This window comes from Lemur catta, chromosome 9, assembly GCF_020740605.2.
Source record: "Lemur catta isolate mLemCat1 chromosome 9, mLemCat1.pri, whole genome shotgun sequence".
Lineage (NCBI taxonomy): Eukaryota > Metazoa > Chordata > Mammalia > Primates > Lemuridae > Lemur > Lemur catta.
In genome coordinates this window covers 95,301,694-95,322,179 of record NC_059136.1, presented here as the reverse complement: position 1 = coordinate 95,322,179, position 20,486 = coordinate 95,301,694, and the positions used below count along the sequence as shown (strand labels likewise).

General features: G+C 35.5%; 1 protein-coding gene across 1 annotated transcript in view; it reads left to right on the top strand.

The window, feature by feature from the left end:
* Positions 1–20,486, top strand: part of RP1 (RP1 axonemal microtubule associated) — a 310,551-nt gene that overhangs the window by 147,154 nt on the left and 142,911 nt on the right. Inside the window, exons 16-18 of the mRNA XM_045560987.1 lie at positions 3,726–3,903; positions 9,579–9,710; positions 17,992–18,191. Of these exons, the coding sequence (XP_045416943.1) occupies positions 3,726–3,903; positions 9,579–9,710; positions 17,992–18,191 (510 nt within the window). The remainder of the gene's footprint in view (positions 1–3,725; positions 3,904–9,578; positions 9,711–17,991; positions 18,192–20,486) is intronic.

Here is a 20,486-nt window from a genome sequence, read left to right as displayed (position 1 = left end):
TTTGAGGACTGACATTACCCAACTTTAAGATTGGGTAAAGCTATAGAAATCAAGGCAATGTGGTATTGATGAAAGAAAAGACTCAGAGACCAATGGAGCAGAATAGAGAGCACAGAAATATAGTCAGCTGATCTTTGACAAAGGAGCAAAGGCAATGCAATGAAGAAAGGACAGACTTTTCAACAAATGGTGCTGGAACAATTAGATTTCCTTATGCAAAAACAATGAATGTAGAAACAGATATTATGATTTTCACAGAATTGAACCTTCCCACTGAATGTTTATAGCAGCTTTATTCATAATCATCACAAACTGTAAACAACCAAGATGTCCTTCAGTAGGTGAATGAATAAACTGTAGTACATCCATACAATTAAATATTATTCAGCAATAAAAGAAGTGAGATTTAAGCCATGAAAAAAACATTGAAAAAACTTAAATGATAAGTGTAAGAAGCCAGTGTGAAAAGGCACATACATATTATATAATTTCAATTATATGAATTCTGGAAAATGCAAAGTTGTAGAGACAGTAAAATGATCAGTGGCTGTTTGGGGTTTGAGGGAAGGGTGGATAGGATGAATAGGTGAACCATAGGGTATCTTTAGGGCAGTAAAATTATTCTGTAAGCTACTGTAATAGTGGATACAAGACATTATGCATTGGTGAAAACCTATAGAACTGTACAGCATGAATAATAAACCTTAATGTATGCAAATAAAAATATCATTTAGAAGGCCTGGAAGTCTCAGAAAAGAATGTAGATTATGATGAGACATCATACAAATGTATAAAAGATCTTCTATGAAGGGGATGGTGGAAAAAGGTGCTGACCTCATTATCCTTGGAAATGAATGGAATGGATAAGACTAAAGACAAAAGGGAATTGCATGTAAGAACTGCACTCTGGTTGATAAAGTCGTTTCCCATGGCAATAAGTGTTAACAATTCTGATGATACTCTACATATATATATATTGGAATGAAACAAGTAGGTGAATGGCAGATGGTGGGAGCCAGATTTCTCATTGTTGGAGTGAGAGTTTATGGATAAGCAAGGAAAAGAAGCCAGAATATTTAATAATTCATAGAATGATCTAATGGATCCATGGTAATCCATTAGAACTGGAGACATCGGTGTAAGTTCATGTTTAGCTTAATATCGATATGGATGGTTGCATATAGAAATATTTACAAATATGTATATATGTAGATTAGGATAAATACATATTTTTGCTTCATCAGATAAGAGGGCCTAGAAGTAACCACACCCTGTTAACAAGAAACAGACCTAGTACCCAGATCTTGGTTTCTAATACTATTCTTCAATAAAAGGAGGCAGGGCTCCTTGGAGAAATAGTTGATTCTGTGGCAGGAAATATACAAGATGAAGCTGGAGTATCTTGTAGTGCCAGAAAGTTAAGATAGCACCAAACAAACAGACAAAAAATGCAAACAAACGAAAAACCAAAATCTTCTCCCCCTCTTCCTGTTCTCCCTCTTGCCACCTTTCCCATTAATGGGAGTATGTCAGAGACACAGAAGCCAGGTGAAAGAGCTCCCAATGGCCAAAGCTGGAACAATTGGAGCAACAAAATAAAGAAGTATTATATTATAACTCAAAGTATAAAATAACTATTCACAAGTTCATACTGATATAAATAAATGATTGAATAAATAAATGAGAGAGAAGAAACAAATATTTTGTGTAGAATAATTCCAAATACACTATGTAAGATACTCGCCTTCAGGATGTTGCAGCATAACTTCTTACTCGTTAGGTGTGGGCTGAGCATAGTGACTTCCTTCCTGAGTGTACAGTGTGGAAAGGGGAAAAAGAGTAACTTTATAATGGAGAAATCTAACAAGCTCTACTTGTCCAGAGCTTGGCCAGATGATCAAGGCCAACATCAACAGTTATAAATTATATATGCTTGCTATGATGTGATGAATATGGAACTTTACCTTTGTGGTCTTTCTCCCAATATTCCATAACCCCTGCCTAATCATGAGGAAAACATAAGACAAATTCCAATAGTGGATCATTCTATAAAATTCTTTACCATTACTCATCAAAACTGTCAAGGTCACTAAAAATAAGGAGAATCTGTGAAAAACTGTTACAGCCAAGAGAAGCCTAAAGAGACATGACTACTAAATGTAACGTACAGCCCTGGATAGGATCTTGGGCAGGAAAGGGATATTAGGTAAAAATTAAGGAAATTTGAATAACATATTAGTTAATAATGTATTAAATATCATCATGGATTCATCAATTGTAACATATATCAAATTAATATAGGATATTAATAATAGGGGAAAATGAGTGTGGGTATATGGGAACTCTGTAGTCTTAATATCTTCTCAATTTTTTATAAATCTAAAACTGTTTGAAAAAGTAAAGTTTATTAAAAAGAAAGAGTAATAGGGAGCTCCAAGACTGTATACTTGAAGAACAGGAGGAAATTGAGGTTCTGTTGATAGGTGTTAGAAAACTACAAAGGAGTATATCACCAATTGAGCAAATAATGAGATTTTTCTTTTAGAGAGGTATTAGAAGGGCATCCAAGAAATGTCCTATAAACAGTTTGAGATCTGTCCATAAAATCCTTCAGTGGCTCCCGTCGTCTAAGATAAGGCTAAAACTCCCTGTGCTGCATGCAAACTTTTCTGCACTTATCTTCTTCTCTCTGTTGTTCAGCAACATTAAGATGCTTGTCCATTCACATACCATGCTGCCTGTTGCCTCCCTGCTTTTGTTCATGGTGTCCCTCTACCTGAAATGTCCTATCTCCCCTCCCCAGTCACCTTCCTCTACTTATTATTATCTATCTGTGTGGTTATCTTCTATACTTGGCCATGAACAAATCAAGACCACAATCTTACTGTATCCATAACAAGAATGGAAGATAGAAATTGCTTAATTTATATTTATAAAATGAAAGAGACAGACAGACAGACTTGGTTCTTACCAACAGGAAGCTCATATTTGAGCAGAGATCAGAATATAATTTTCTATTACAAATAAAATAATAGTTGCTATTGTAAATTTTAATTTATTCTCACAAAACTCATTTACTAGAACTCTGAAATTCTATTAATATAAGAGAGACTTTCAAAGCAGTGAAAGGTAAAATATTTTCTAATATTAGATTATAAATGCCTTAAAGAAGGGAAAGGTGTTAAAATGATTGAGGGGTATGTAGATTACTGCTAGGCATCCAATTCTTAAATGTTTTCCTATATCATCTTTGAGTAATTTATGTATATGCTATTTATGAAATCTGGAACATGCACAATAGCACAGAAAATTGGTTTATATTTAAATATAAGTGGACTTATGATAAGAACTGCCCACCTTTCCATCATTTTTAGAGTACTTTCTAAGAGGAAAATTTCACATTTTAATGTTCTTTGTTCACATGTAGAGGTGAGCAACTTTGAAATGAAATACAGCATACACACATTCTCCTTAGTTGAAGCTTCTCTGTAATTCAGATCACTTTGTCCAAAGTTGTGTGTCCTTGCCTCAGCCCATAATGTGGTCTCTCTCCCTGCATGTTACAGAACAGGATGAAGCACACAGAACAACTTATGCAAAAAAATTCTAGATTTATCATGATTACTTGAAAATTAAGCAAACTTAAATTCTTACAAGTAACAGGTTTTAAATTCTGTCCTTTTGTGTTTTCTCTCATTTATGAAATCATGTTGTATTGATTGTAGGGTACAGGAGATACTGACTGTTGTTTTAAAATTAAGAAGAACTTGGAAAATGCATCTATAAGCCTGGAATCTACGGAGAGCCCAGGGTTGTTTGTTGGACTTCAATCAGATGGACAGGCAAAACCAGTGATTTATACCAAGGATGAGAATGTTTGCTTCTATCCACAAGTCATCCAATGTATGTTTACTCTGAGATACTTTGATTTGGATTTGATTTATGTTGGTTTGTGTATAGTGTCTGATAATTTCATCACATTATTACTGAGCAAACCCTGCTGTTAGGCTCTTTTGTTTGTTATAATTCTAGAAGCAATGGAAGAAAAACATAATGAAGACCACTTGTCTGAAATTTTCAGATAATTAATGTTAGGTACAGAGTTTTTGCTACATCGAGCTCCTTTATAACTTTTTAAATTGTATGTGTATGCATTTGTGTGTGTGAATGTATATATTTGAGTCTTTTTGTTTTCTAAGTATATCTCCATATACACTGAGAGGGATGAGGCTGTTAGATATATTCTGAGCTTCATTGCTATTAATTCTTAATGCTCACAGTATAAAAAGAGATGGAATAAAGATCAACACAAATGGGATTTAGATTATAAATAGAATTTGGAAAAAAAGTCTCAGGGAAACCTTAAAACTGGTGTCTCTCATATCTAAGTTCAGGTACTTTAGCAAATTGAAGTGAAGATTTGAGGGGCTTATTTAAGCATTTTAATCTTAAAATGTATTTGCTTGAACTCAAAGGCTAATGAAGTAACTCTTGTGTTTTTAGGTTATCTTGAAGTTTAGTTTGCTATCTAATTTTTGCCTGATGTGGTTTCATGAATTTTGGCTTAACCAAAATCTAGGTGATTTTCTTAGTCTGACTTTTATTTAGCTTCTCTTTTCTTATTATAATCCACCTATGCTTTATGTGTGTGTGTGTATAATATCCTACAGAAGATAGCTTAAAATAAGAATGTTAATTGGCTCGATTTAACATGATGGTACATCTGGCTCTGTTCTTTGCTATATCCGCATCAATTCTGTTTCAGCCTTTAGTTGCTATTTTTAAAATTTTTCAAATTGTTGGGCTAGTATACCTTAATTTACTGACATGCTTACCACCACTCCCTCCACCCTCTGTTTTCCCACAAGCTGGCACAGAATGGCACTCCCACTCAACAAAATGGGTGTGCCATCTGCCGCTGGAGCTCTGTAGGGAAACAGATAACTTGAAATCAAGCAGAAGGATAAGGGGTGGAGTAGAAGAAGAAAAGTGAGAAATAGCAGTGCAGGAAGAAAGGAGAAATAGGAAAGAAGGGGGCAGAGAAGAAACCATGGAAAAAGAAGAGATTGCAATAATTAGAAAAGGAGATAAGAAGAAGAAAAGTAATTTGTGGCAAGACATAAGAGAGATAACAAAAGGCCATGTTTGTCAGCTTGGGTATTAGTACTAACAGATCCAATGGAAATGAAGTCATTCTTCTTTACAGTCCCTACAATTTAGTTCTGTTATTAGAGCATGGATTGTTTGTGTTTTCTTCTTTTTTCAACCTCCTATTTTAGCAAGGTCAAGAATACAGGAGACATTGCTCTAGAAATTTTATTGGAGCATTATGAATCCTAGGAATTCTGAGGAAGGGTATGAAAGCATCAACATTTCTTCAAAATATAGTTTCTAGTAGTATTTTCCCATTTTCACAAGAAGAGAATCCCAGTGGGATTTGAGTGTTAAAAACTCTCTCTTACAGGGTTTTGTGAAGAGTAACAGAATGTTTATTTAAAAGTTTGTAGTAATTCCCCAAGTCATTTTTATCACTTTAGAATCTTTGTAACTACACTATCTACATATGATAGATAGAATCTTCCCTATACCTAAATAAATAAATAAACAAATAAATTCCCTTGAAATGGTTGGGAGTTTTGAATTGTTTGTATTCCAGTACACAGATAGAGCAGCCCAACTCCATAGCTTTTTTTTTTTAATAGCATAAACTTTTCCTTATAGTTTTCTGAAAAGAAGAGTTAAAGTCCTGAGGTACATGGAGGAATAAGGGGACTTGGGAATGGGAAGAGATTGTGGTAGGAAGAGAACAGTAAGGTTGCATTTCAAGAGACTCCAGCGGAGACTGTCCCTTGGAGAAGGTACCAGTTGTGCCCTAGGATGCAACCTGAATGAGTGGCCTGGCTCCCGTGGAAGCACTAGTACCTCAAGTAAGTGTCTAAACACTGCTTGGTTGGACGTAGCACATGATTGCATGGCGGGAACAGCTCTGTCCAGCCTAGGATGAGGGCAGTCTCATTGACTGGGTCCACCCACTAAATAGTAAGAGTCTCAGAAGTAAAGCAGGATAGAGAGACAAGAAAGGTATTCGTACACAGGCTTTGAGAGCCAGACTGCCACTGTCTTGGTTTGGCCTTTTACCAGCAGTATGCTCACACAGCTTATGCACTGCATGCCTCTCTTCTGTAAAATGAGGACCAAGAGTGCCTAACTCAGTTGTCGTGTAAGAATTACCTGAGTTTTAACATAGATAAGGTGCTTAGACGAGTGTCTGATACTCAGTAAGTGCTACACAAGTATTTGCTGTTATGATTCTTAAAGAAAGGAAAAGCACCTATTGATATATCTTTTACAATTTAAATAGAGTTGATAGATTCTTGGAATGTAAGAGATACTATCTCATCACCTCTTTTAATCAGTTTGAATAAATCACCTCTCTATACCTTGATTTCTTTATAGTTTGATTAGGACTTGGTTTAATTTATTATATATTGAGAATTTATAATAAAAGTCATTTATCCTACTACTATTTAGCTATGCTAGCTAGCTTGTGCAGCAAAACCTCTTATATCTTTTATGAAATTATATTCACAGTACTATGAACTTTATATACAGGAGAAAGTGTGCAAAGATCTGACACCTTAGACTTACATGACTAGTTATTACACTGAGCCTGTGGTAAATGTTCTCCATTGATTATCTGGAAATGTGGATTATTTGGAAGTTTTGTTCATTCCCATTGCTCCAGATAATAAGCTTGCACTTATAATTCCATGTAATAAGACCCACTGCTAGGTATTGTTTAAAGAACTTTGGATCAATATAACATGTAACTTTTCATTAACTTCAGTGTACTGTTACTTTTGTAGAACACCTAGGAAAGAGTGAACATATCCAAGTTTTTATAAGTATTTTAACAGAGACTTATGCACAGAAATTTGCCTCCTCTTATTCTAATTCTGATTCTAATTCCAGCCCAATTTTATGGTTTGAGCCACACTCTGTATACAAATCAGGAGACTCTGGCTATTATTAACTTGAAAAAATGCGGGAGTGAATATATGGTTCAGATGTTACATTTTCATTACAATAGGAATTTCCTTCAGGTTCAAGTCTTATGGAAGTTCGTATTAAAATATGTTTGGAAAATTTATTTTTGCTTCATTCTAGTCTGCTGAGATCATTCAAGCATAAAAATCTAAATGAAATACTGTCACATATCCAATTCATCAAATCCTGGCTATGTATATAACAATATTATTTAGAAAAATATAACAAAATATGCCTCAGATAATAAAATATATAGATTTAAACTAGTCATGCACTAGTAACTTGACACTAGAATAATTGCTATTTGATAAGTTTTTGCTTATTTTACTTTTTAAATTGCTGACATTCAACTAAACAAAAGATTTTTGCTAATTAACTTTGTAGAATTATTGCCTTTATAGTCTGGTTGATCTTTATACAACTTAAATTTTTGGTATAATGAGATACTACCTGAAGTGATTAATTAATCATTCAAATCCAGCTATATGTGTAATATATACCTTTTGATAATATTTCCATTATCAAATTCTAGTTCTCACACCTTCATCACAGGTTTTATTTTACATTGCTATTGATAAATTTTCACATTCCTTTTATTTATTTATTTATTTATTTTTTATTTCAGCTTATTATGGGGGTACAGAAGTTCAGGTTATATATATTGCCCATACTCCCTCATCCCCCTGAGTCTGAGCTTCAAGCATGTCCATTCCCCAGACAGTGCACATCGCACTCATCATGTAGGTATACACCCATCCCCTCCCCCAACCCCCATCCCCCCGAGTCAGAACTTCAAGCGTGTCCATTCCCCAGACAGTGTGCATCGTACTCATCAAGTAGGTATACACCCATCTCCTCCCCCCACCCCCTACCTCTGTCTGATGCCCAGTTGGTGTTATTCCCAAATGTGCACTTAGGTGATGATCAGGGAAACCAATTTGCTGGTGAGTACATGTGGTGCTTATTTTTCCATTCTTGGGATATTTCACTTAATAGAATGGGTTCCAACTCTCCAGGAGAACAAAAGAGATGCCATATCACCGTTATTTCTTATAGCTGAGTAATACTCCATGGTATACATATACCACATTTTACTAATCAATTCATGAATTGGTGGGCATTTGGGTTGTTTCCACATCTTTGCAATTGTGAATTGTGCTGCTATAAACATTCGGGTATAGGTGTCTTTTTTATAGAATGACTTTTGTTCTTTTGGGTAGATGCCCAATAATGGGATTGCTGGATCGAATGATAGGTCTGCTTGAATCTGTTTAAGGTATCTCCATATTGCTTTCCACAAGGGTTGCACTAGTTTTCAGTCCCACCAGCAGTGTATGAGTGTTCCTGTGTCTCCACATCCATGCCAGCATGTATTGTTTTGGGACTTTTTGATAAAGGCCATTCTCACTCACATTCCTTTTAAATTGTGAAATCAGACAAAGAGAGCACACTGGGAGAGTTGCTCAGATTCAGAGTATTATTGGATGACAACTTTGATACTTGGATTTTTTTTTATTTCAGCATAATACAGGGGTACAAATGACAAATGTTTAGGTTACATATATTGCCTTTGCCCCACTGGAGTCAGAGCTTCAAGTGTGTCCATCCCCCAGATGGTGGATTTTGGACTCAGCTGGCCTAAAAGCAAATTCAGCAGCCTTCTTCTGTGCAGAAGGATAGGGACGTCCTGGATGACATTTCCAGAAAGTGACTTGCATGTTCTGAATCCCGTGCTATTGTGTTGTATAAAAATATGTTAATAAGTAGTTACTATTACTTTTTATTATACATTATAGAATCAGACATCTACATAATTTTTTGTTTGCTGACAAGATATCTAAAACCTAATATTTATAGTCTGAATTACCACCTTAAAAAGTAAATAGCCATCCTATGCCTGATCCTAAAGAATGAACACAAACAACTTGAACTTTGAAATCCTAAATATAAATAGCACTCCTGAGCATATACTATAAAATTGATGTCATTATTCAACTAAGTTGGAAATTTCTATTTCTGAACAAGACTCCAAACAACTTGCTTCTAAATAAAAGGCAGAAAAGTGGCTGATGTTTTTCTTTACTTCTAGATATGTGTATATTTCTTTGATTCTCATATTTCAGAAAGGCCACATGAGATTCTGCTTGAATGACATTTTAGTCAGTTTCCCCCTTTGAGAAAGGCAAAGTACCAGATTATTAAAGAAGTTCCCATGTAGAATCTATAAGAAAATAATATCTAAGAAAAACATCCTGAATAAGTCATTTGACTCATATTGTGATGTGAAAATATTATTTATATTTACAAAGCAGTGAATAGGTTTTATAGGGATACCATCCATGCACAGCCTGCTGGTGAGAATAAAAAGTCATTTTCTGTTAACCGTGTAATGCAGAGTAAAAAGATTTGACTAGGCATTGAAATGGAAACAATAACAAAACTTAAACTTGCATAGCTGAACATATGGTGAGTATTCTGAGAAGAAACAAGTGATTTTGAAAAGATGGCATCTTTTAAAATCTTAATTTCAGTTGGCAGAGAAAACCCAATGGGAATGTCTGCAATACCCAGTCGAGGGGAAGAAAAGATCCGTGAGTCAAAAAAACAGAAAAAATTACCACCGGAATCTGAGGCTAGGAGTGCCTTACTTTCTTCAACTCCAAGTAAGTAACAGCGTTTTTTTATTCTTCCCTACTTCTTTTGGTTTATTTGCCTGCATTGGTTCTCTCATGTGGCCAGCTCAGGAAGAACATCAAATTATTTTTAAAATATATGTTATGTTATTCCACATGAACTGCTTATAAGCTGTTATCTTGCTTTTCTATGCTTTAGTTTTTATATTCAAAGGATATATATATTTAAAAACATGTTTATTTCTTTGTCTTAAACTTAATGTTCACTCCAGAAAAATGACTTCAAAAGAAGATAGTATTATACATTGATTGGACTACCACCTATAAAATATTTTATGAGTATATTTTATGAAAAAGAGTAAGTTTTCACCAAAGTATAAATGACAACAAAAATAATCTCAATTTCTCTGATATAGAAATTGAAGTATGAAAAAAGTGCTCTAGGTTCTAGAGGCTTGAATTTCTGGTTTCTATCTTGGTTTCTTTGATCATTTTCTTGCTCTTAAATGTATTACCTTTCTTCTGACTGTTAAGAATAATATATGATATCTGACAAGTTCTGTGCATCAGAATCTAGTCATCTTTGGGTAAAATGAAACAGTGACCAATTATCTCTGAACATATTTTTTAAAAAGCCCATCTTGGGAGAACAATAAATTATAATGTTACCTTTAAAAAAGTGATTTTTAAAAATTAGTTATTGGGTATGCTAGCTTTTCTTTCAGACAGTAAGATAATGTATGTCTCTTGTTGACAATCCTGTGGTATTATCACATCAACCATAGGGAAGAGAAATTAACCCTTTGATTTTTACTGCATTAGACTAGTCCCAGTTCTTTATCTCCATGTCATGTCATGAATTCATGGAGCAGTGTAAAGAATCACACTGCATGAGTGCTTAGTTAAAATTTCTCACAGAAGAATTCAATCTTGTGTAAGGAAGTAATGGCACCTAAGTCAGGGATGGCCACGCCAAGTAAAATTTGACTTGCTTGAAAATAGCTTGGTAGCTAAAATCTCCAAGAATAGACACTTTTTAAATAAGTGGCAAAATGCTTACGAAAAAACCTTATATATGTCTTATAAAAATTTTTCCATTCTGGTAAAAACATTTAACAAATGTTACCATTGTTAAAGTTTTAAGGATTGGAAGATGTAAATTTTTGATTAAAGCACACTAAGTTAATTTGCAAAAATGAGAAAATTAGCCCTCATGATAAATATAGACCTTTTCAATTCATTGTTTCATTTAATTGGTCACCACATATGCATTGTGTGCCTACTAAATGTCATATGTAAGGAAATACATTGATGGGTAAAACAGACTTGGGCTCTGCCCTCTTGCAGTTTATAGCTGAGCAGATCAGATAAACATTAAACAGACACACAAAAATAGAAGGCTAAAAACTGATAATTGAGATGAAGGAAACATCCAGGGAATATTAGACAGAAAATAAAATTTAAGTCATTAATTCATGTAAAAAGACTTTTAAGTTCTTCATTACGTGTAGTTAATGGCAATTCAGTAGATATGGAGAGGGGCAAAAGGAGACTGAGTTTAATTTATTCATGAGCTTTTAAAAACATTGACATACCACAGGCTTTGGACTTGGACCTGAAATTCTGGAAGTCCAGATGATGAAGCTCCCCTAAAACAAATGCCCCCTAAAAAATGCCCATGATTTGTTTAAATTTTACCTTCTCTGATTACATTAGGAATGGTTTTATAAACATCCATGACTTTAGGTGAGAAAAAAATGTCTTTATGTATGAATATTACCTAGAAGGTTCTCATCCATTTCTGAACAATTAGATCGTGGCTCCCTTTAGTTTTCTTGCTTATACTTCTGTCAAATGGCTGCAGTAGTTAAAAGTTGCTTCTTGTAAGAAATACCTTCTTCTTGGTTTTACAATTTAACTGTCATGTTAGATAGATTTGGGTTATATTAGCCATTTATATTAAAATATGTTAGTTGAAAAATATATTAGAAAATTTATTTTCTACTTTTAAAGACATCTAAAAACAACTACAGTTCCTGAAGAATGAAATTATGTTTGTCAGTCCACTTTGGGGATAGGGTAAGGTGTATATAGTTTTAGGGATTAGGAGTTATAGACAGAATAAACCTGTCCTCACTTCATTTAAAATGCTTATTTACCAAAAAGAAAGATGGAACATTTCTTATCTACATCCAAGGGGCAAGAGGATTTAGAACTTAAAATGGCACATGTACAATGAATAGTTCTTTTGTAGCAGTAAATAAAGATAAGGTGCCATTAAATTTGCAGGGTTTTCCTTTAGGGCAAAATTGAATTACAATATTAGTTTTGTTATGCTGGGGATGTTTGAGGAAGGAAACATTTTTTTTTAAAGAGAAACTTTTTTATTATATTATAGAAAATTTCAAACATATACTAAAGCAGAGAGAATGGATCAATGAATCCCCACGTACCCATGACCCAGCTTCAACAATTACCAGTATGTGCCTAGTCTTGTTTGAGTTATGGTCCTTCACACTACACCCTATACTGCCCTCTATTTGATTACTTTGAAGCAAATCTAAGATACTATATTACTTCATTCATAAGTACTTTGAAAGCTCATATTTTAAAAACTATTTGAAAATATAAATTACTTTTGCATAATTTGGGGTTTGGAAACAATGCATCTAAACATGTTCAAACCAAATATAAAAAGAGAAGAGACTTATGACTTGATGCTCTGAACTGAAACTGTCCTTAAAAATCTTTATGGTAATCTCTTATTTTTGTGAATGAGTAAATCAAAACCCAGGAAGACAAATGTGATTCAAGTCTCACCTCCAGTCACTGGTCTCTGTGCATGGGCGCTTGAACAGTGCCATGCAGCAGTCATACTCGTCCTTCCTCTGTCTGGGGTGGAGAGCTCAACAGTGTTGCTGAGCAAGCCCTAAGCTGTGCCAAAGTCTCAGCTGTAGCATAGTCTTTCTTTAAACCTATTTAGGTGCCAACTCTGTGAAAAACACAGAAACCTGGGCCAAAAAAGTTGCAGTAGTCAGTAAATTAAATTTATTTTGAAAAAATGTAGAACACACAAGCATAAAGGAAAATATTAAAATTGTATCATCTTACTACCTCCCCAAGGAACACTTTAAAATTTATTTATATTTGTATGTATATGTACATATACACACATATAGATTACATTGAGTATATAATTTTGTACTCTACTTTTCAGTTAATAGAAGATAATAAAAAAGTGCTTTTAATAATATTACATAGCTTTTTATAAAATAATAACTGCAATAATCCATTGTATAGATACACCATACTTATTTACCTGGTCCCTAACTATAACATGCAATGGATACTCATTGATATTTTATATTATTTCATTAGAGTGATTCCTATAAATGGAATTACCAGGTAATGGATTATATTAATTATTCTTCCTGCTGTGATTTTTGTGTCCTTCCTTTTACTATAAAAAAAATAGCACTCACCGTCTAGAGTGAAGTGTAGGTTTTTTTGTTTTATGCCTAAGTAAATTATGGTATGAAGGTAGTGTATGTTTTCATGTATCATAGAATGAGGATTTGAAAGGACCTTTCATATGACAAAAGCAATGTAGGAGTTCACATGAACAGTGCAGAAATAAACCATTCCATTTCACATAATCCTAATCACTTGAAAGTACCTGTCTATGTTGAGCAGAAAACCTACTCAAATTCTTTTGGCCCACAAGAAGTCAGTATTTACCATTATAAAATAACCTTTGTTGTTTTTTCTTCATATATTCTCATTTCTTTGTAGTATATTATTCATATATTAAATATATATGCACAAACACATAGACATACACAAAAGTGGATTCTTAGTATTTCTTTTTAGTATATTCTCTTATGTGTCAAATATATTGTTTTTATTTGTTTTTGTCTTTTGGGATAGGGTCTCACTCTGTCACCCAGGCTAGACTGCAATGGCAGTATCATAGTTTACTGCAGCCTCAAACTCCTGGGCTCAAGCAGTCGTCTGGCCTCAGCCTCCTAAGTAGCTGGGACTAGAGGCATGTGCCACAATGCCAGGCTACTTTTTCCATTGTTTTGTAGAAATGGGGTCTCACTGTGTTGCTCAGGCTGGTCTCGAACTCCTGGCCTCAAGTGATCCTCCTGCCTTGGCCTCTCAAAGTGCTAGAATTACAGGCATGAGCCACTGCTCCTGGCCCTGAAATATATTGTTTTAATAATTTCTTCCTATATATGGATTTTAGAATCTTTACCTTATGAATATTTCTCTTAAAATGTGAATCTCCAAGTAGAGACCTGTCTTCTTATTTAATCTTAAGAGTTCAGAATAATAGTATTCCTTTTATGTGGACCTTATACATCAGTTAATACAATCTAGGTTTAGAATACAGTTTTAGGCATTTTTATTGCATTCTTGGTTTATATTAAGATTACTCAAATATCCTTTTAGCATAAAATATATAACTGATGTTTTCAACCAAGATGTAGACTTTTACTTTGATACTATTTAATTTTTATCTGTGATTATTTGATCCTTTCTGTTGTAGTTATCCCTACCAGCTTTGTGCATCCTGTGCTTTGTATAAATGCCTACCATACCTTAAATTGAAAAACTGATAAGTTTATGAATAAAATAAGACTATTTATGTTAATTGTGTAGACATAGACATTTTTCCATTGCAAGATAACGAAGGGGGAGAATACTTCTTATTTTTCCAAATTATTTTATATTTTTTGAAATTATGGTCAATCACTGTTTTTCTGATATTGTACTATCAAATGTTAAGAGGCATTTTTTTTCAATTGCTTCATTACCTTTTAGTATAAATCAGCTTTCTCAATTGCTATCTTGGAATAGCATACAAAGGCTTATACAAGTTGCCTTTTTATGGCCACACTCTGATGGTGATTAATGCCTTAAGCTGACCATGATCAACTATGAACTATTAGAATCAGCTAATTTGTTGTTTATTTCTGTAAGTAACTAACTTTTCTTCCTCTAGAGCCTCAGAGGACCAGCAGCACAAAGGTAGCTTAGCATTTTTGTGTGTGTGTGAGTCAATCTGATTGGTGTTTAATTAAAGTGTTCAGTCACCCCAGGGAGAACAATTTTGAGTCATCTGACTACATTTTAAGTACCATAGATTTTATTCAGGGAGACCCTGAAGGAGTCCTTTGACTAATCCAGCATCCCCATCAAATATTCTCCTAGCTTAAAGTATTTTAAACTTCTAGTCAACTAAAAGCAACTGCTTTTATGGTTCTCAGATGAAGAAATTTATAGTGTGAGACTAATGGACTTTGGTTCATGTCCAAAAGATCATAGCAGTAGATGGTATTCATATTTAATTGATAACAGCACAGACTTTAATACCTCATTCTGTATTATAGATTATATCATATTAAGTCATCAATTTTTATAACATGAGTGCACCCTGACGACATGTTATGTTTGTGCAAATGACGTAAGAAAATGTTAGTGCAGGAAGAAAGGGCCTTAGAAACCATTAAGTTTTTTGCAGATTAAATCAAATAAACAAGCTAAATACACACAGACACACAGATGTGTGTGCACTCGTGTGTGGATACCTAAAAAACTAAAACCAATTAACCGTGATCTCATGACTCCATTCCAGAGTTTGTTTGTTTGTTTACTTGTTCACCTTTCAATGTTTCTTGTTTGTTCACTGGCCTTCCTGCCTCAAGTCTCTCCCTGCTATAGTTCAGCCTGTTTTAGACTGATCTTTCTAGCGCTCAGCTCATATCACCACTGCACTTGAAAATTGTGACTGGCTCTCTGTTGCCTGCGCAAGGATGTGCCAGCTCCCTTCCAGCTTGCCAGTGCCTTTCATGATCTCATGTTCCCCTCTTCCCTCTTCACACATAATGTCTGATGTTCTGTCCAGCTGTACATTGGCACCTGCAGTTCTTCCAGCATGTCCACTGCTTCCAGTTGTGTATATGCTAGGCACACTGTTCCCTCTGGAATGCCCTTCCTGTCTTTCTGCAAAATTCTGAGTTCCTATATCCAGCACTGAGGTTCCCTCTATGAAGCCTTCTCTGCCCCCTCCTTCACAGTTAATCACTCCCTGTTCTCTCCTACACCTGAACTTTGCAGTACTTCTTTTGTTTTCTATGGAGGTATTTGCATATTTGAAATCCAAATATTTATATGTCTGTCTTCTCCACTAGACAGCCTGTATCTCTAGAGTGAGACTAGCATTACCTATCTTTCAAACTTTTAATAATTTCCATTATTATAAAAGAGCAGTGAACCTAACACAGTACCCAGCAAATAATAGGGACTAAATAAAGTTTTTTTGAACTGAGTAAAGGTGATCCTTTTAGATGACTAAGATATTCATAACATATTAAGGAAGTATATTATTAGCATCTTAAAAAGTACTCTATGTACGTACGCTCTGGAACTTGTGAATGTTCTGTGGAGTTTTGTGTGTAGAGACCTGGTTACACTATTGTGTAGAGCCTGAGAAAATTCCAGGTATGTTTGAGTAGAAATAGCAGGCAAGGTGGTCAGGTATCCACGTGTAATATTTGAGATTTGAAAATTAGATTGTATCATAAAATTTTGTTAGACCAATTTTTGTGTTCTTTTCCAGGTCAGCTACCTTAGATATTACACCCAGAATGGCATGAGATTCACATTTGCTCTGCTTAGGTTTGAAGTTTAGTTCTTGTGACTGCCTGTGTAACTCTGGGCAAGTCACTTAACCTCTGAGTCCCAGTTTGTCCACCTTTTTAATAGGGGACAGTACCTTGTAGGAGTAGTGTGAGGTTTGAGTGAGAGTGACATGATGATGAATGTTAAGTGATAGGACAGTGCTTAGCACAAAAGAAAACCTCAACTGCTGGCAACGCTGCTGCTGCTGTGTCCTTTTGAATTGTGTTTAGGTGAACATCAAATACCCATCAAGCTGTTTAAGTATAGATGTTTTGGAGTTAAACATTCTATAGTTTACTTATTATGTGACTTGGGCATATTATTTAACTTCTCTGCCTCTTTTTCTCATCTTAACGTGGACGTCGTAATTTGCCTCACCTCGTGGGTTTATAATGAGGATTGAATGAGAAATTCATATGAAACATTCAACACAGAGCCCAGCATATAGTAGGAGCTTAATAAGTGGTAGTTATTATTATAATAGAAGGGAAAATGCCTGTTGTTATATTGACAGAAATTACCCAGGACAGTAAAGGGAAAGTAACTTTTATAAATGAAAGTTCTTTCATAGCATTTTTTTCATTTACAAGTTTTTGCATAGCTTTTATTTTAAAATTAGCTCATTATAACTCAGCAGGAATAACTACTTATTTGCTGGGTTTGTATAGGCGCTGCCTATGGCTGTTTATAGTTTCAAACCATGGAATCAAAGGAAGGAAATGAGTTCTGGCTACCTTTTAACCATTTGACATGAGGAAATTTACCTCATTATCTTAAGTGTGTAAGATTTGTACTTGGAAATATCAGTTAAGAATTAAGGTGCAGTTGTAGCAGTTTCAGAGAACTCATACAGAGTAGTTTGGGAGATGCTCTCAGCACTGCATGGGCCTGGTGATCTGCTTAGGTGAGGCAAGAGGCTAAAGAGAGTGTGAAGAAGGTGGCCATTCTAGTTTGGGACTTCACAGCATTCTTTACAAACAAGGAGTGGCTGTTTGGGCACTACTGGCTGCTAGAGGCTGCCTTTGGAAATACCAGTGCTGTGCATCTCTTGTTCTCCTGGAAAACTGCTCTGAGCACCTCAGGACCATTTGCCATTTGTATGTGTGAAAATTCTGTCTTTAGTTCCCAATCCTTTCTATTGCTCTCTCCAATAGGGTATTTTTTTTTTTCCAGAAAGTTTTTCTTTGCCCTCAATTTGCCATTTTGTATCTCATTTGAAAAGATGTTTCAATTCCACTTTTTTGGGGTTACTTTATGTTATAGAAGATATAAAATCTATAAGCCAGGCAGGCGGCTTTATTAAAACTCTGTGGACACAGAGCCGCAAACTCCAGTGTTCCCTTCTGTGTTGAAGCACTGAGGATAAGTGAAAGATTGGCAGGCACTTCAGATGTTTGTTGCTCTAATTCAGTTTACTTCAGTAATTGAGTTGCAGTTGCCCAGAACCTTGCTGTGAGTAGACAAGCACAAATCAGCTCCCTGGCTTCCGCACAGTTCAGTGACCCCTACCTCATGTCACCCCACCCCCACTCAGCTTTGATGTTCTTTGGTTCCAGTATGACAAAGGATTCTGTCAGCCTGATGTTGTATCTGACCTGCCACTAACGCCTTTTGTCCCCCATAGAAGAAATCAGACATTCCCAAAGTAGTGAGACTCTTCTGTCAGAAGATGAATGGAAGGTGGTAGTGCTGACGGGAAATACAGGGACTCAAGCCAATGTCACGCTCTGGGTGTATGGAGATGAAGGAGTCAGTGGACCAATAAGTCTTAGCAAGGACAGCCCCAAGCAGCTCTTCCTTCCAAAACAGGAGGATGAGTTTCAGGTAAATGAAATAGGTAGTAATATTTTTCTTTGAACATTTCAAAGCCATTTCTTTAATATAAAAGTGTGTGTGTGTGTGTGTGTCTGTCTGTCCTATATGAAATGAATTTCTGATCTATTACAATCCCCATAAGTTAGTTATCTTAATGCATGTTGTAATAATCAAAGGAAATATTTTTATTCACATATCGTACACAAGCAAGGAAAATTGTAGAAGAAAATTGCTTTCTTTAAAGACAGTTTGTTTAGGCCATTGGTTTGCAACTGGCCCTATAAACCATCAGCCTCAACTCAAATTATAACCAGATTATAAACCATATCTTTATATTCTTTTGGTAATGAAAACCCTTCTTTCATTTACTTGCATATACTTTTAGATGTTGCTCAGCTGAGCTGTATGGGTGTGAAATCATTTTCCTGGCATCTTCACAGGCTGTTTTGAAGCTCTGCCTATGCTCATTCTAATTTATCTCTCCTTTATTTCTTGTAGTCAGAGAATACTGGGCTGCTAGGCATGAGTATGGCTGGTTGCCTCTCCTAGTTCCTCAGAGCTTTGGCCAAATTTCAATTAGGACAATTACATTCCACTTCACTAATCCAGCCTTCCACTCCCTCCCCCACAACATGGTGACAGCTATACGGTTCTTTGGTGTACTGTTAAACAGCAGCCATAGAGTGTTCCTTTTGCATCGTAAGGCTGACTAGAAAATAGAGAATGAGGCCAACTCATGTCACCAGGAAGCCAAGGCTGTTTGGGGCTACAGTACCTGGCAATCACTAATACCCGAATGGTTTCTAGATCTTCAGACCTAGCCTGTCATTCTACTTTTGCAATCATAAAAATTAAGTTTTAGTAAAGAAAAGCAGTTATCTGCAGTCATGGAAGAGCACTTTGGTTCAATGCATAGGCAGTCATGCCTTATACACATATGTATTTCAAAAAATGATTTGAAGATTATTTAGAACTCTGAATGCATATGTATGGTTAGATCCTTATGTCAATCCACACAAGTCTATTATTTCCCAGAATATACCTTGTGGCATATGTATTTATGTGCTGATGAATCCTATCAGTGTTCTTCTGGAAAAATTTACCCAAAGTTAAATCTTGGAATGGATGGTATAGATTCTCAGTCTTGATTGCACATTGGAATTACCTGGGGAGCTTTAAAAACTACTGATGCCTCATTCTATCTCCAGAAATTCTAGTTTAATTTGTCTGGGATGCAGCCTGGCCATTGAGGTTTTTAGATGCTCCCCAAGTGATTCTAAAGTGTAACCAAGGTTGAGAATCCCAGTTATAGCACTAGACTGCAAATTGGGTGAGCTGGATTAAAGTCCTTGCTTCCCATATGTTAGGTATCATACTCCAAGTATGTATTTAATAGCTTAATTCCCTCAGGCCAGCATTATCTTTATGTATAGAATGGAAGCAGTAATATCCATTCTTTCTAAATTCAAAGGTGGTCTTAGGCAAAAAGAGAAAATGTGTATAACCTAAAAAGGAATCCTATTGGTGTATAGGAAATGTCGTAAGTTGGTTAAGAACAGAGGCTTTGGAGTTCAAATCAACCTGTCACTAGTTCTGTGACCTTAAATAGATTGCTTATCCTCACTAATCCTCAGTTTCCTCCTTAGTACAAAGTGTGTACTGATACTCACTTAAAAGCCTTGCTGTGAAGTTTAAAGAAAGTCTACGAATGTGTGTGCTGTACCCTGTACCTGGTAGATGGAAAGTGCTCTACGGATGGCATATCTTTACAGTCACCAAGTACTCTCCTTCTCCTAGTCAATGGCGTCAGGATATGTTTTCTACCAGCCCCTCTCGTTTACTGTGAAGTGTGAATGGTTACAAGATATTACCTCAGTGGTGGAGATCAGGGCCAGGTCTGGAAGCCCCCAGGAGTCTAGAGTCTTGGGGACCCCAGGCCAACAACATAGGCGTCACCTGAGAAGTTGTTAGACATGCAAAGTCTCAGTCTCCACCCCAGATCTACTGGTTGAGAATCTGCATTGTAACAAGATTGCCAGGTACTTTGTGTGTGCACTAAAGTTTGAGAAATACTGGCCTAAGGGTTAAGGAGTGGTGGGACTAGGCCTCTTGATAGTCTGAGAATCTTAGGTTAGGATTACTCAATTCATTCATACTCTCTTGCTGTCTTCTGTGGGCATTGATTCCTTTGTTCCTTTTTACTAGCATCATTTGCCACTTCTAAATTTGTCTTTTATTCTCTTTTTCTTCCTCCCAATCCTGAAGTTAGCATATAGCCATTTTTGAGGACAATGTGGTATTTCT